The sequence below is a fragment of the Rhinopithecus bieti genome, unplaced genomic scaffold, assembly GCF_001698545.2.
Source record: "Rhinopithecus bieti isolate Rb0 unplaced genomic scaffold, ASM169854v2 scaffold_9876, whole genome shotgun sequence".
In the NCBI taxonomy this organism is placed as follows: Eukaryota; Metazoa; Chordata; class Mammalia; order Primates; family Cercopithecidae; genus Rhinopithecus; species Rhinopithecus bieti.
In genome coordinates this window covers 755,310-772,943 of record NW_016806295.1, presented here as the reverse complement: position 1 = coordinate 772,943, position 17,634 = coordinate 755,310, and the positions used below count along the sequence as shown (strand labels likewise).

General features: G+C 40.7%; 1 protein-coding gene across 1 annotated transcript in view; it reads left to right on the top strand.

Annotated features, from left to right (window-relative positions):
- Positions 1–17,634, top strand: part of OTUD7A (OTU deubiquitinase 7A) — a 185,362-nt gene that overhangs the window by 35,060 nt on the left and 132,668 nt on the right. Inside the window, exon 3 of the mRNA XM_017875400.1 lies at positions 1,410–1,564. Coding sequence (XP_017730889.1) covers positions 1,414–1,564 — 151 coding nt within the window. The 5' untranslated portion in view covers positions 1,410–1,413. The remainder of the gene's footprint in view (positions 1–1,409; positions 1,565–17,634) is intronic.

Below are 17,634 nucleotides of genomic sequence, written 5' to 3'. Positions count from 1 at the left end.
CCAAGCAGCACCCATCCCAGTGGGTTACTGTGAAAGAAAGAACAGAGGACAATCATCAATAGCATGGGATTCAAACTCACCCCCACAATCTGTAAAATTAATTACATGCTTACTAGCATAAAATTCTCCATTGCCTGTAATGGAGTCTGCAAACTTTTTCCGTAAAGCTCCAGGAAGTAAATCTTTTCAGTTTTGTGGGCCTTAGGGTCTCTGTTTTAACTCCTCAACTCAGCTGGGTGCAAAAGCAGCCACAGGCAATATGCAAATGAGTGGGTATGGCTGTATTCCCATAAAACTTCATTTACAAAAACGGGTGGCATACCACAGGTGGCCCGTAGTCCATAACTTGCGGACCTTTTATCTACACAAACACAAGGATGCATTTGCACCCCATCAGCAAAGACTGAGCACCCACTGGGGCCCCAGCACCTCTGACTAGTGTAAGTCTCTCTCACTTGCAATGTGACAGTTGCTTTTCCCCAGCAATCGGCTGCTACAGTCAGCCTGGGTCAAGCTGCTGCACATCCGTTCTCTTTCTCTGGCTGGGATCATACTGCCTGGGAAATCTGACATTCTTCAGAATGTTGTTGGATTATTGGCAGCTCTTAGAGAGATGGCAGATAGTTTAGTAGCCATCTTCAGCAAGTGTAGTATTTCAGTCAACTGTGGATTAACCTGGAGTCTTTCCTAATAGCCAAGTAAGTGGTGAGGGCTGAGGGGGCAGGATGGCACACTGGTAAAGGCATAATTGGAATAGAGTGGGTAACATTCCTCACATTGTGAAAGTATTACAAGTCTATACAGTTTGGAAGAGGATTAGAAGTCTAGCAACTCCAATTGAATTTTTCTAGGTATACTTAGGTATTTGAAATTTTAAAATAATCTAGTCTTTTTTTCCCATCAGTTATTGGAAATAATAAAATGTAAGGTCAGGAGCACTGGAAATAGTGGTGACCCCTTGCCTTAGTCTATCTAGGCTGCTGTGTCAAAATACAATAGCTTGGGAGGCTTATGAACCATAGAAACATATTCCACACAATGCTAAAGGCTGGGGAGTCTAAGATCAGGGAACCAGCGGATTTGGTGTCTAGTGAGGGCCCATTTCCTGCTTCATAGATGGCACTGTCTCCATCACCTTGGAGATGAGATATCAACATATGAATTTTAGGAGGAAACACAAGCATACCCCTTCTCTCACATGGCATGTACAGAGGGATGACATTTTAGTTCAAATTCTATAATATAATGTCTTGCATGAAGAATCAGGCAGTTGGACCAAACCAGTTCAGAAAAATATGACAGCAGGTGGAAATGGCTCCTGTTCTCTCCCTCAGGTCTCTGCATGTAGTTGTCACTTGCAGCTCCATTTCCGTCACGTGGTAAAATGCCTTTTCTCTTCTTTCCTGCAGATGGATGGTTTCTAGTGTGCTTCCAAACCCCACCTCGGCTGAGTGTTGGGCAGCACTCCTACATGATCCTATGACTCTTGATATGGACGCAGTCCTGTCAGACTTTGTTCGGTCCACAGGGGCAGAACCTGGTCTGGCCAGAGACCTGCTGGAAGGTAAGCCCACCTCCTTGTCCCCCCACACCACCATTCTGGGCATAACTACCTTCCAAATAAGAAGATTTCCAATACCTGGTAGCAGTGGTACTTGGACAGTATTTGGACTCTCAAAAGTGAAAGTGTTGGTGATAAAATTATTTTTGTTATTTTTATTTGGCTTATGAAATAGATCACCCAACTCTTGACAGTCAAGTTGCCATGAAGCACTAATTGGGCTTTGCTTTGTGTCACATCTTACTGATGTTGAGTCAAAATTTATCAATGATTATTATATTTAAGAAAATATATTCAATGGAGCAGAAATAAAAAACATTCAAGAAAATACTTTTATGGGAGGCCTTAGTTTCATATCTCTGTGTTAGCTGAGACGAAAATACTCTAGGCCAGGGTTTTTGGTGGAAAAAGCACCTACTAGCCAGTAAAGTCACTGGGAGTAATTCACAAACAAGAAGACAGCCTTCATCCCCCAGCTTTTCACATAGATATCATTTGCTGTGTGAGAAATGTGCACCCTCCATATGTGTGATGTTTTCAGATACTTACTCAGCTATAACCATAATGAACTAAAATGAAAGCTTAGTTTCTGTGTCACTAAAATGGATTTACTTTTTTTTTTTTTTTTTTTTTTTTTTTTTGATAGTGGCAGTGGTATGTGAAGGTAGGAAGGACCAGTCACAACTTTTCAGGACAGTCAGCTGTGTGAGAAGACAGAACTTTGTAATGTTTACTCTTTACTTCAAATGTATAAACTGCAATTTGTGGAGTTAGTAAATACTTGGTCAAGAATTGTAAGTCACAATGATTCTTTAAGTCACTTAGGGAAAATAAGAGTTACTGTACATTTGCAGAAGTGGAGAGAATTATTCCATCCTATTGAAAATTAAGAACCACCTACTGGAGGATTATCAGAAAATGGCAATGGCAAAAACATAGTTTTTAAATTTTCCCCAACCTCTTAGAATTTCAAACCAACTCCAAGTTTAGAATAAAATATGCTTAGAGTTTTTGCAATCTATGGAAATCATAATATGATTCTCCCTTCCTGCTATTTATATGATATAATGTCTCCCTGTCAGTTTCCATTATTTTTGTTAAGTGGGCAGCAGAGTGGAGAAGCAGGCTTGGAATAAGGTCGGCAGTGAAATCTGAGTTCGAGTTTAGATTCAGCCACTTATCAACTATGAGATATAGGACAAATTATTTTACTTCCCTTACCCTCAGATTTTTTCTACGTTGAACTTAACCCACCTTACGAGGTGACTGTGAATATTAGAAGTTGTGGGCCGGGTGCGGTGGCTCAAGCCTGTAATCCCAGCACTTTGGGAGGCCGAGACGGGCGGATCACGAGGTCAGGAGATCGAGACCATCCTGGCTAACACGGTGAAACCCCGTCTCTACTAAAAAATACAAAAAACTAGCCGGGCGAGGTGGCAGGCGCCTGTAGTCCCAGCTACTCGGGAGGCTGAGGCAGGAGAATGGCGTAAACCCAGGAGGCAGAGCTTGCAGTGAGCTGAGATCTGGCCACTGCACTCCAGCCTGGGCAACAGAGCAAGACTCCGTCTCAAAAAAAAAAAAAAAAAAAAAGTTGTGATATAAAATGTGTGGTAAAGAAGCAGCATGTAACAGATGCTCAAAAAAGTATTTTCATAAGAACATGCTTGTGGTGGCCATTATTGTAATTAGTACTAAAATCAGTATTAATGTCTAGACAGTCTTAAATAGGAAGCAAGAGATGTCATCTCTTTTCTTTATTTTTTTACTTATGTTCTTCACGTTAAGATACAGAAAAATTAAGTTTTTTGTGTCTAGTTCCATGAACTTTAACACATGTATGGATTTGTGTTATTACTACCACTTTCAGGACACAGAAGCACTTCATCGCCTCCAGATTCTCTGTCCTGTTATCTTTTTTAATCAGACCCTCCCCTACCCCAACCATTGGCAACCTGTGCTCTCTTTTCTATCACTCGTTTTGTCTCTTTGCAAGAACGTCAGATAAATGTCCTACAGAGCCTAATCTTTGAAACTGGCTCCTTTTCATGCAGTGGGATTATTTTGAGACTCATCAAGTCATGTGTCAGTAGCCGGTTCCTTTTTGTTGCTGAGTAGTATTCCATTCTGTAGGTACACCACAATATATTTATCCACTCATCTGTCCAGAAGCATTTCAGTTGTTATCCATTTTTGGCAGTTATGACTAGAGCTTCTAGAAACATTTAAGAACAGGATTTTGTGAATATGGTTTTAATTTTTCTTTCTTTTTTTTTTTTTTTTTTTTTTTTTTGTGACACGCAGTCTCACTCTGTAGCCCAGGCTGGAGTGCAATGGCGCCGTCTCCGCTCATTGCAACCTCCGCCTCCCAGGTCCCAGTTCAAGCAATTCTCCTGCCTCAGCCTCCTGAGTAGCTGGGATTACAGCCGTGGACCACCATGCCCAGCTAATGTTTGTATTTTTAGTAGAGCCGGGATTTCACCATATTGGCCAGGCTGGTCTTGAATTCCTAACCTCGTGATCTGCCTGTCTCAGCCTCCCAAAGTGCTGGGATTGTAGGTGTGAACCACCGTGCCCGGCCTAGTTTTAATTTTTCTAGGCTAAATACATATTAACCTTGTAAGAAACTGCCAACCTGTTTTCCAGAGTGCTGCACCATTTTGCATTCCCACCAGCAATGTCTGAGAGCTGCAGCTGCCCCACATCCTTGTCAACACTTGATTTCTTCCTTTTTTGTTTTTGCGTTTTAACCATTTGATAGCTGTGTAGTGGTATTTCTTCATGGTTTTAAATTTCATTTTCCTAATAACTAATGACATTGAAAATTTTCATACTATTTATCATCCATCTTTTTATTTTCTTTCATGAAATGTCCGTTCAAGCTTTTTGCCTATGTCTAAATTGAGTTGTTTACTTGAGTTTTAAGAGTTCTTTACATATTCTGAGTATAAATCCTTTGTTCAGATAGGTGATTTGCAAATATCTTCTCCCAGTCTGTGCTTGACTTTTCAGTCTCTTAACAGGGCCTTTTACAGAGCACAGTTTTAATTTCTGATGCAGTCCAACTGACGTTTTTCTGGTATAGATCTTGCATTGCGTGACATATCTGAGAAATTTTACATAACTCCAGATCATGAAGATTTTCTCATAGTTGGTCTTTTAAAAGTTTTATACTTTCATGTTTTACATTTAGATCTACGATCCATTTGAGTTGCTTTTTGTATAATATGTGAGATTAGGGTCCAGATTCAGTTTTATGCATACGAATATCCCATTTGAGTTGCTTTTTGTATAATATGTGAGATTTAGGTCCAGATTCAGTTTTATGCATACGAATATCCAATTGTTTCAACATCATTTATTGAAAATATCCTCCTTCTTTCATTGAAATTGAATTGCCTTTACAGATTTCACAAAAAGCCAGCTGAGGGTATTTGTAAGAAATATATTTCTGAACAGTGGTTCTGTCCCATTAATCATTATGTCTGTTCTTTTATCAACACTGTGCCATATTGATTTCTATAGCTCTGTAATGAGTCTTAAAATCAGATAGTGTGATTTTTCTAAATTTATTCTTCTTTTTCAAAAGTGTTTCGGCTATTTTTTTTTTTTTTTTTTTTGCCTTTCCATGTGAACTTTAGGATCCACTTACCTCCATCTACTCTATCTATAGACTGTTTTGCTGAGATTTTGACTACAATTTTAGTAAATCTACAACTCAATCCTGTGTTGTGTCTTTCAGTCCATGAAGGAATGCCGTAATTTCCATGTACTTGGGCCTCCGTTAAGTTCTTTCATCCACATTTTATGGCTTTTGGCATATAGATCCTGTACATGTTTTGTTATATGTATATCGGGGGGTGGGGTTGTAAGCTATTGTACATGGTATTTTTTATTTCAGTTTCTACTTGTTCATTGGTAATGTACAAAAATATAATTGATTTTTGTGTGCTGATCTTATATCCTGCAATCTTGCTATAGCTAAACTCAGTTTGTTCTAGGAAGGCTGTGTGTGTGTGTGTGTGTGTTCTCCTTGGGATTTTCTACATAGGTGATCATATTGTCTCTGAGTAAAGACAGTTTTCTTTCTTCCTTTCCAGTCTCTAGGCCTTTCTGGTTTTCTTGTCTTGTTTCACTGACAAGGACTATTCAAAAGGTTAAATAGCGGTGTTAAAAAAGAAGATCCTTGTGTTGTTCTTAATCTCTGAGAAAAAGCAGTATTTCACCATGAAGTAGAATGTTGGCTATAGCTTTTAGTAGATGGTCTTTATCAGGTGAAGAAAATTTCTTTCTATTCCAAGTTTGCTGAGAGTTTTCTAATAAATAGATACTGAATTTTAAAAATGAAGATCAAATTGGTTTTTTGCTTTAAACTGTTGCTATACTAGATTAAACTGATTGTCTTCCAGTGGTAAACCAGACTTTCAGCTATTTCTTTCCATGTTTCTATGTTCTGCCATTTTTTTCTTTGCTTCTGGGACTCAGATGATAGGACACTCAGACCTTTTGTTGTTACCTAACGTCTCTGTGGTTCTGTTCAGGTTTTTCAAATTTTGTCTGTTGTTCAGATTCAATCATTTCTATTAATTTTATTTATAAATTTACTAACTACTTCCTCCATCATCTTCTGTTAGTGAGCCCATCCGGTGGGTTTTCTATTTTAGTAGTTGAATTTTTTCATTTCTAAGATTTCCACTTAGTTCTTCTTCATATCTTCTATTTGCAAAACTTTCTGTATTTTTTAAGAGTACCCTTCTTTACTTGTACAATATTTTTAACAGCTGCTTGAAAATCTTTGTCAAATAATTCCAGTATCTGTTTCATCTCAGAGTAGCTGTTGGCTTTCTGTATGCTGAGTATGCTTTCAGTATGCTGAATTGTATCCTAGACATTTTAAATACTATGTTTTGAGATTCTGGTTATTGTTAAAATCTTACAGTGAATGTCATTAACTTTGTTTTAGAAGATAATCACTCCAAATGGGTTCAGACCACAAATTCCTAGTTCCCGCAAGACTCGTGTGGATCGTGGTTGCTATGAAAGTCTTTGAGATGTGGATCCATCTCACACAAGTGCCACCTAGTGGCCAGCCTGGGACTCCGGTGGTAGTCTATCCCGTATTTCAGCACTCAAAGTCTGTGTCATCTGTGTAGGGTCAGATCCATACATGTAGAGCTCAAGGGTAAGCCCAAGAGTTCATGAGCAACTGTCAGGGGTTGCTCTCCCGAAGTCCTTCCTCACTGTAAGCTGCTCAGTAGTGTCTGGGTCCCTGGGCTCTACCTTTTCAGCCCTCCAGCCAGCTTGGGTGGTTGAGGCTTGATTTCCCCTACTCTCTGGTGCACTTGACTGAAACACGTCAGAGCTAAGCGCCAGAAGCCAAAGAGAAAAAGCGTGAAGGTTTTCCCCACCTTCTGGGGACCTCAGACCCTCTGGTTGGAAAGGAAGTTTGCCTGGCCTGATGACTTTAATTATCTGCCATTTCTCACTAAGGCCACAAAATTTCTTGAGGTCTGGGGCACAGAGAAGAAAAACTTTTAGAAAAAAAAAGAAGATAAATTAGAGATTTCCAGACTTTCTCAGAACAGTAGAGACCCCTTTCCTGCTTCTGTACAGAGTTGGTGGGCTTTTCCTGGAATTCGTGCCCACTCTGGATTAGGAGGTGCATTGAGTCCACACTGGGGAGACGAGGTGGGGAAGTGTCTTGCTCACCTCCAGCTCTGTGGCACTTCCAACCGCGGTCTCCTTTCTGCACTGGCACTTCCAACTGTGACCTACCTTCCTGAGCCCAGTCGCTGCTGCCTGCACACTGTCCAGGGGTCCCGGCTGCACCCCAGTGGGAGAGAGGGTGGCAGTGCTGAGCGCTCACTCACCTCACCCACTGCTGGGTCCTGCCCTCGGCTTTCACAGGTAAGAGGACTGTGGTTCCATTGTGTATGATGGATTAAGGTGTCAAAGTTATTTGGGTGAAGATTTCTCTAAAGTCAGTATTTCAAAGAATGAAGTATTTTTGTTGTAAGTCCTCAGAATGATCTGTATTGGGAGGATGTCAGTAATGTGGGAATTTAGAGGGGAGATGTCTAAAGGGAAATAAATCCTCATGGTGGCAGAAGCTGAGTGGAAGGTACATGGTCCTCATTTGTAACTTCTTGTATTTTTATTTATTTCAAAATGAAAAGTTAAAAACCACCACAATGATGGGAATCACAGCACAGCAGAGGGAGACCAATAAGAGAGAGGAGGAGCAGAGGCTGATCACAACCTTGGTAAACTGAGGCAAGTGAACACCGACCTGCCTCCATACAGAAGAGGGTGGCCTTGCCTGTTCGCCTGCTTCCTGTGTTACCAGATCAAACTTGGGTCTGACCCTCTGGCGCAGCAAAGCCAGAAACTGACGTCAAGCTTGCAGTAAGAGAAAGTGAGACATTTATTGCAGGGTAGCAAGCCAGGAGAATTGGGCAGCTCGTGCTGAAGCCCTGAATCCCCCAGTGCCATATAGGTAAGCGTTTTCACAGGCAGGAAGAGTCTGGGCGTGGTGGCTCATGCCTGTAATCCCAGCACTGTGGGAGGCCTAGGCGGACAGATCACCTAAGGTCAGGAGTTCGAGACCAGCCCGGCTAACCTGATGAAACCCCGTCTCTACTACAAATATAAAAATTAGCTGGGTGTGGTGGTGGGCGCCTGTAATCCCAGCTACTCAGGAGGCTGAGGCACGAAAATCGCTTAAACCCAGGAGGCAGAGGTTGCAGTGAGCTGAGATTGTGCCATTGCACTCCAGCCTGGCAACAGAGCAAGACTCCATCTCAAAAAAAAAAAAAGTAATAATAATAATAAAATAAAGTCGGGGGCAGAAGTTACAGGCAAAGACATAAATCAATACATGGAGGCTGTACATTGGTTTGACCTAGAAAGACAGGCCATCTTGAACCAGATATGGGGCGAAGGGCACAGGTCATAGGGGGATTCGAAGATTTTCTGATTTACAATGGGTTAAGGAGATGAAGCTTTGTCTGCAAATTTGTGATCAGCAGAAAAGAATGTTAGCTCTGGTCTGTGGGCATGACCTCCTCTAGGCCCGTCAGGAAGAATTTTAGAACAAAGAATGATGGTCCAAGCTCAGTCCTCAGTTTCCCCTGTCTGAGGTCTGCATGCCAGCAGATAGCACTTTTCATTTGGTGAGGGTCCTGGTTTCTGAAAATCAACTCAAGGACTTGTGTTAAAATGTTACCTTTATTCTCTGTAGGGAACTTGGGTTTATTCTGTGACTTTAACTTCCCTGGCTATTGTTTTAAGTTATTCTTCCTTTCTTGCTTCAGTTGCTCATTTACTTCCCAGTGCTGGCTAGGTGCCTGGAAATGCCTTTGAAGGAACTCAAGATTTCCTTTTATTTTCATGCTTGGGGGCAGGTGCCCAGCAGGCCCCTAAGAGGGGTCTCTGCTCCATCTCATCTTCATATCAGCCTCTTGCATGTCCCTGAAGTGGTTCTCCAAAACAAATTCAAGTCAGGTAACTCCATTTCCTCAAATTGTTCATACCCCGCCCCCATTAATTACCTGCAGAATAAACTTCTCCACCTGGTACTCCAGCCCTTTAGCATCTAGTCCTATTCCATCCCTTCCCTCATTACCTGAGGCGTCTCTTCACCATCCCTTTCCCTGACTTGACACCCACCTCTGTGCTTCTGTCTTCACCCATTGCTCCTGCTGCCCCTCCCCCTGCACACACTGCCTCCCTGTTGAAATTCAGCTCTTCCTCCAAGATGGATCATGAACTCCCAGACAGCAAGGACCATGCAAGGTTTTGTTCACTGTTCGCCCAACACTCAGCACGTATGAGTCCCTCAGTAGAGTGATCTTTTAATAGCTGCTGGGGTACAGTGATGAGCAGCCAGACAGAAATCGCCCCCATGGAGACAGGTGGAAATAAGTTATATAGTATGTTAGCCATTAATGCTGGGAAGATAACTAAGTCAGGGGGAAGGAAGTGGGTATGAGTGTGTACAGTTTTAAATTAGGGTTGTCAGGGAAGGCTTAAGGCTTCACTTAAAAAAAAAAGGGATCTGAGCAAAGATTTGAGGAGGTGAGAAAGCAAGCCACGTGGATGTCTGGAGGAAGAAGTTTCTATGAAGAGTAAGGATTCACTGATCATTCCTTGCCCTCCTGTGGAACTTTGTGGACTTCTGCTGCAGCATGTGCTTGGTTGTGCCTTATTTTATAATTCATCACATGCTTGTCAGGCTGGATTTGCCCAGTCTTGAGCACATGCCACTGATTTAGCAGAATTCACAGCTCTGACATTTCCAAGTGTGTGCAATTAGAGGACTGCCATGGACAAATCCCACACCCTTGAATGGGAACAAAAAGGTGATCTAGGGACCATGAATCCTAAGCAGGAGTTAATGCTTGACCACAAGGTGTGAGGGCCCTTGGCTGGGGCTGGGACTGTCTTGTCAGTGGGTCTAGAAATACTGAAAGGAAACCGTTGGCTGCCCTTCCAACTGTCCTGTTCTTACTAGGGAGAGCTCTGCCGTTAGACCAGACATATTTGGGGGGAAAAAATGGCAAAAAGAAAAAAAAAAAAAACATTTCCAATCAGAATTCTAAGATACGTCCTCTAGCCTGGCCCCATTCAGGAAGACACATTCTTCCTTTAGAGATAAGAGTATTTAAATACTCTTAAACAGACCAGTTAAGACCATTTGCGGTGAGTTACCTTGTGTCATGTTGATCAATTAAGTAGATCTGATTTCCCTCATTTCCTTCCTACCAGGGAAGCTTGTAACCCCTAGGTACTATCACTGGCCTGTTTTGGTGGTTTTACTCAAAAGTCTGTGCCATTGTAGCTGCTTGAAATTAAACACTTTGGCCAGGCGCGGTGGCTCACGCCTGTAATCCTAGCACTTTGGGAGGCTGAGGCAGGCGGATCACAAGATCAGGAGTTCAAAACCATCCTGACCAACACAGTGAAACCCCGTCTCTACTAAAAGTACAAAAATTGCTGGGCATGGTGGTGCACACCTGTAAACCCAGCTACTCAAGAGGCTGAGGCAGAGGTTGCAGTGAGCTGAGATCGTGCCATTGTACTACAGCTGGGGCAACAAGTGAGACTCTGTCTCAAAAGAAAAGAAGAAAGAGAGAAACACTTCCTCTCTGGAAAGCCAGCCACATTCGTCCCAGCATCTTTCTTGGTGTCTGTGCATGGACAAAGCCTCCCCGTTCCCCCATGTCCCCCACCACTTTGTGCCCTTCCACTTTGCTGCACTTATGTGCCCACCACTCCAGGGTTCCTTGAGGTCCAGGAATTCCATGCCATTCCCTCTCACATGGCTGAGCGCCCCAGCCCTGTGAATTAGCTGTCCTGAGTGGACGCTCAGTAATGTGGGCGAAACTGAGTCAAGCTGAAGAGGGAAGGAGCAAGAAGCAACCAGAAGCCCTCTGATAGTGCGGCTCAGATTCACAGCCATGTTGTTAAACACTTTCTAAGATAAAAAAATTAGCTGTGCAAACTGAAATCAATTTAAACTAGTTTCTTTGATTAGGCAGGAAAGAGGAGGCTGCTACATATTAAGAACTCCCACTTAAGCCAAACCTTCATGTTTTCAATCTCCAAGCAGGCATTGAGGGCCTCTGGGCTGCGTGTGGGAGATCCAGGAAGAAAGAAGAGTAGGCCTTGCCTTCAGGGGCCTTCCTGCCTAAAGCAATCTATAGGCAGCTGTGTTCTAACAAAACTTTTATTTCTAAAACAGGCAGCCAGCCAGCCTATGGGCAGTAGTTTGCCAACCTGTGCTGTAGATTAAAAAAGGCTTGAGATCTGTCAAACAGTGATAATGTATGCACGTTATTTGAATACTGATTCCAACAAACTAAAAAAGAAAAATCATAAGACAATCTGGGAAATGTGAGCACTTAACATTTAATGGATATTTGATGATATTAAAGAAGAACTACTTTTAGATATGATATTTTTATTGTGATAGTGCTAAGAAAAATAAGATACATACTGACGTGGATGGATGAAGTAATATCATGCAGGGCTTTTCTGGGGACAGGCGAATGGGCGGGAGAGGAGATGAAACAGTATTATCCATGAGATGCTTTTTATTAAACCTGAACAGTGGATGCAAACAGGTTTATTATAAGCGATGTACGAATGTTTCCATAATAAAAAGTTTTAAAACAGACAGCACCAGGAAACCTCCGCTTCCAGCCAAGATGAAGTATCAGAATGTGGGTGTGCCCTCCTGCCTAAAGAAGAAAATGATAAACATGATAAACAAGACACTGAACATTAGATGGTGAAGGACAGTAGTCCCCAGGAGATTGGAAACAAACAAGGTTAGTCCTATAATTGCCCAGCTCACTGCCTTGAGAAAGTTTCTAATATGTGGTACAGGGAGGAGGAGCCCAGAGGAAGCTTGCCCGACTCCACAATGGAAGGAGACAGAGCTTAGAGTCCCAGGAGTCCAGGAGGCTGGAGTCCACAGGACAGAGCCTGAGCGAGGAGACAGCTACACAGAGAGAACTGCAGTGATTCACGGAGGGTTTGCCTCTGCCACTCAGCCAAGTGTCAGTCAGTGCCTGTGTGTGAGGAAGCTATGTGGAGCTGGGGAGAGAACCACCTAAGAGGATTAGAGGAAGCAGTGCCTGGGGCTGATACAGAGCCATGGAAAGTGCCTGTGCTCGCCAGCCAGGCCGTACAAGCACTGAATATAATACCTAGAAGGATCTTGCCTCAGTAATTGGGAGTAATTAGCCCTGTAATAAAAACTTTTCTAGGGCTAGACACAGTGGCTCATACTTGTAATCCCAACACTTTGGGAGGCCAAGCGAGGAGGATCACTTGAGGACAAGAGTTCAAGACCAGCCTGAACAACATAGTGAGACCTCTGTCTCCACAAAAATCTTCTAAAAATTAGCTGGGCATGGTGGCATGTGCCTGTTGTCCTAGCTATTCAGGAGGCTGAGTTGAGGAGATCACTTGCGCCCGAGAGTTCGAGGTTATGGTGAGCTATGAGCGCACCACTGCACTCCAGCCTAAGCAACACTAAGACCCTGACTCTAAAAAAATAAAAGTAGGTAAATCACTCTGATCATACCTAATGAACCTTAAAAGCAAGAAGCAAGATCCAAAAGGATCAAAGCGAAATGGCCTCATTGCCTGACCCAAAGTTCTTGGTCTCACAGCCAAGGAAGTCAAGGACATGGCCACACCAAGGGTGAGGTTACAGCAGAAGCAGAAATGTATTAGGTGAAAGAAAGATAACAGCTCTCTGCAGCAGAGAGGGGTCCCAAAAAGCATTCCCATTCAGCAGTGAAATGCAAAGGTTTTTTTAAGCTAGCTAGTGGGGAGGCAGTATATTATCTACACAGGGTGTGAAAAACCAGTTAGGACCAGGTGTGCCATCTGCATAGAGCGTGAATCTCTGGCATCCTCCACCCCAACCTTTTATTATGCAGGCAATTCTTTTGCCTGAGCTACTACACGTTGCTTTCCTACTGTGTATGTGCTTAAAAAGGGGAGGTATAGCCCCCGTGGTGGACACACCTGGCCCCAGGTACCCCTTTCTGTCTGTGCAGCTGCAAGGGGAGGTATAGCCCCCATGGTGGACACACCTGGCCCCAGGTACCCCTTTCTGTCTGTGCAGCTGCAGGCATCCCCCCATGCAAATTCCAGCTTCCTTATCTATGTTTCCAGCCCGATCTTCGAGGCTGCTCTTTGTTGGAAAAGAAGTGATTTCCTGGGCTGCTTTTTGGTAGAAGGGAAGTTCTGCCAAGGGCTCTCTGCCCTAACCATCTGCCTAGCTGGTCTCTTTTTACCTCCTCTCTCAAGAGTATTTCCAAGAAATGTAACTTCATTCTACAACAAAGCTCAATAATATTTATAGAAATATAAACTTGTCCAGCACCAAATAATGTAAAAGTCTTGCTGTCTGGCACCCAATCAGAAGTTATCAGGAATGCAAAGTAGCAGGAACATAGGACCCATAATGAGGAGAAACTATTCAATCAAAGTCAAACCAGAACTGCTAGAGATGTTAAAATTATCAGACAAGGGCACTAAAAGTTATTATAACTGTAATCTATAGAATAGAATAAGCTACATATGGACATGGTGTTCAAATGTTTAAGTAAAGATATGGAAGATACTTTTTAAAGCCTGAGTTGAACTTCCTGAGATGAAGACTACATCTGAGATGAAAAAGTAACTCAATGGAATTAACAGCAGATTGCTTATTACAAAAAAGAGATTAGTGAACGTGAAGACATAGCAATGGAAAATATCCAAAATGAAACACAGAAAGAAAATAGAAGTAAAGAAATATTAAAGGCATCAGTGAAAGCCAGCTGCAGTGGTGCATGCCTGTAATCCCAGCTACTTGGGAGGTTGAAGCAGGATGATTGCTCGAGCCCAGGAGTTTGAGGCTAGCCTGGGCTACATAATGAGACCCTCATCTCTAAAAAAAATAAAATAATTAAAAATTAAAGCATCCGTTAAAAATTAAAGCATCCGTGAGCTGTGGAAAAATGTAAGCAGCCTGAAATTAGTGTATTTGGAATCCTTGAAGGAGAAGCATGAAAAACAGGAAAAAATTATTCAAGGAAACAGTACCTATAAGAAAATTTATGTTAAACACCTCTTATTAGAAAAGAAGCAAGGCCTCAAATCAATTACCTTAATTTTTATCTTGAAAACTAGAAAAAAAGAGCAAATTAAACCCAGACAGAATAAATGAAAGAATAAAGACCAGAACAAAAAACAATGAAACAGTAAACAGAAAAATAGCAGAGAAATTCAGTGAAACCAAAAGTTGATAAACCCGTAGCCAGATAATCAGAGGAAAAAGAAGATACAAATTAACAATATCAAGCATGAAAGAGATGACCTCAGTACAGATTCTCAAGATATTAAAAGGATTATAAAGGAATATTATAAACAATTGTATGCCAATAAATGCAGCAACTTAAATGAAATTCACAAACTATTTGAAACATACAAAATACCAAAGCCTATGCAAGAAAAAATAAATAAATGATTTGGATAGCTCTATATTTATTAAAGAAATCCAAGTTGTAGTTTAAAACTTTCTCACAAAGAGAACTGCAAGCATCTATAGCTTCATTGGTAAATTCTACCACACATATAAAGAAAAAATTATACCAGCTCTTCCAGGAAATTGAAAAGGGGTTATACTTACCAACTCATTCATTCTTTGCACCAGCATTACCCTAATACAAAACCAAGAAAGACTGCAGATAAATATTCCTCATGAAGAAAAATGTGAAAACACTGAAAAAATTTTTAGCAAATCGAATTTGGCAGCATATAAAAAAGATACTACATCATGACCAAGTGGGTTTTATCCCAAGAATGCAAAACTAATTTAACATTCAAAAATCAATCAACATAATTTTCCATATTAACAAACTGAGAAACAGAAGGTATATGATCATCTCAATAAACGCAGAAAGGGCCTTTGGTAAAATACACATTCATTCCTGATTTTTAGAAAACACTCAGCAAACTAGAAATAGAGGAAAACTTCCTCAATCTTATATAAAGTATTTACAAAAAAAGCCTACAGCTAACCTGACACCTACTGATGAAAGAAAGCTTTTCCCCAAAGATGAAGAGGGAGGTTAAGGATGCCCCCTTTCACCACTTCTATCCAGCATTTTCCTGGATATTCTAGCCAGTGCAGTCAAACAATAGATTATAATTTAAAAGCATCCAGATTGGAAAAGAAGAAGCAAACTATCTTTATTCACAGGTGGCATGATGACATATGTAGAATATCGAATGGAACTTAAAAGCATTTTTTGGAACTAGTAAGTGAAGTTAGCAGTGTTGTAAGATACAAAATCAATATAAAGAAGACAATTGCATTTTTACAATTGCAATGAATAACTGCATTATTTTTTAAAATACATTTTAAAAGTATTTTATTCAATAGCATCAAAAATACGAAATATGAATAAATTTACAACTGAAACTTCAAAACATTACTTAAAGAGATGAAACACCTAAATAAAGGTTTAAATGTACCATATCCATGGGTCAAAAGACTCAATATTGTTAAGATGTTGGTTCTCCCAGATCACCTTAAATTCAGTACAATCTCAATAAATATCCAAGCCAGCTTTTTATGTAGAAATTAGCAAGTTGACTTTAAAATTCACACATAAATCCAAGGACAGAACATAAACAAAACAAACTTTGAAAAATTGGAATAAAGTTAGAAGGTGTATTAGTCAACTCTCACATTGCTATGAAGAAATACCCAAGACTGGATAATTTATAAAGGAAAGAGGCTTAATTGACTCACAGTTCCACATTACTGGGGAGGCCTCAGGAAACTCACAGTCATGGTGGAAGATAAAGGAGAAGCAGGCACCTTCTTTACAGAGTGGCAGGACAGAGTTAGTGCAAGCAGGGGAGATGCCAGACACTTATGAAACCATCAAATCTCGTGAGACTCACTCATTATTCACAAGAACAGCACGGGGGAAACTGCCCCCATGATCCAATGACCTCCACCTGGTCCTGCCCTTGACACATGGAGATTATGGGGATTACAATTCAAAGTGAGATTTGGGTGGGGACATAGAGCCAAACCATATCAGAAGTCTAGCAATACCTGATATTAAAACTCATAAGAGTACAGTAATCAAAATTGTGATATTGATCAAATGTTCAACATGAGGACTATCCTAATAATATTGCATTGTACACTGGAAAATTTGCTTTTAACACACACACACATACACACACATATACACAAAGGGGTAACCATGAAATGATGAATAAGTTAATGTGCTTAACTGTAATAACCATTTCACTATGTATAAGTGTATCAGAACGTCATGTCATATACCTTAATATATACAATAAAGTAGTTTTTTTTAATGTAGAGAATTAGATCAATGAAACAAATTGGAAAGTTAAGAAACAGTTCACATATATGGACAACTGATCTTCAATAAGGATACAAAAGTAATTCAGTGCAAAAAATAATCTTTTCAACAAATGGTGGAATAATTGGATTTTCATATGCAAAACAAATGAACTTTGGTTTATGTCTCACTCATATGCAAAAATTACCTTAAAATGGATGGTATTGCTAAATATAAAACCTAAAGCTAAAAAAGTCTTCTAGAAAAAAACACAGGGGAAAATATTTTTATTTAATTTTTATTTTTTTTATTTCCATAGGTTATTGAAGAACAGGTGGTGTTTAGTTACATGAGTAAGTTCTTTAGTGGGGATTTGTGAGATTTTGTGCGCCCATCACCCGAGCAATATACACTGAACCCTATTTGTAGTCTTTTATTCCTGAGTCGGCAAAGTCCATTGTGTCATTCTTTTGCCTTTGTGTCCTGAGAGCTTAGCTGCCACTTATGAGTCAGAACATACGATGTTTGGTTTTCCATTCCTGAGTTACTTCACTTAGCATTATAGTCTCCAATCTCAACCAGGTCGCTCAAATGCCATTAATTCATGAGAAAACCTTTTTAACCTTGGGTTAGGAAAACATTTTCTAGACACAATACCCCATAAACAATCCATAAAAGAAAAAATTAATAAATTGGACTTCATTAAAAAACTGCTTTTTGAGGATAGTGTTAAGAGAATGAAAAGATAAACTACAAGTTGGAAGAAAGTACTGCAAATCATATGTCTGGTAAAGTACTTGTTTCTAGAATATGTAAAGAACTCTCCATCACTCGCCATCAGAGAAATGCAAATCAAAACCACAATGAGATACCATCTCACACCAGTTAGAACGGCAATCATTAAAAAGTCAGGAAACAACAGATGTTGGAGAGGATGTGGAGAAATAGGAACACTTTTACACTGTCGGTGGGATTGTAAACTAGTTCAACCATTATGGAAAGCAGTATGGCAATTCCTCAAGGATCTAGAACTAGATGTACCATATGACCCAGCCATCCCACTACTGGGTATATACCCAAAGGATTATAAATTATTCTACTACAAAGACACATGCACACGTATGTTTATTGCGGCACTATTCACAATAGCAAAGACTTGGAATCAACCCAAATGTCCATCTGTGACAG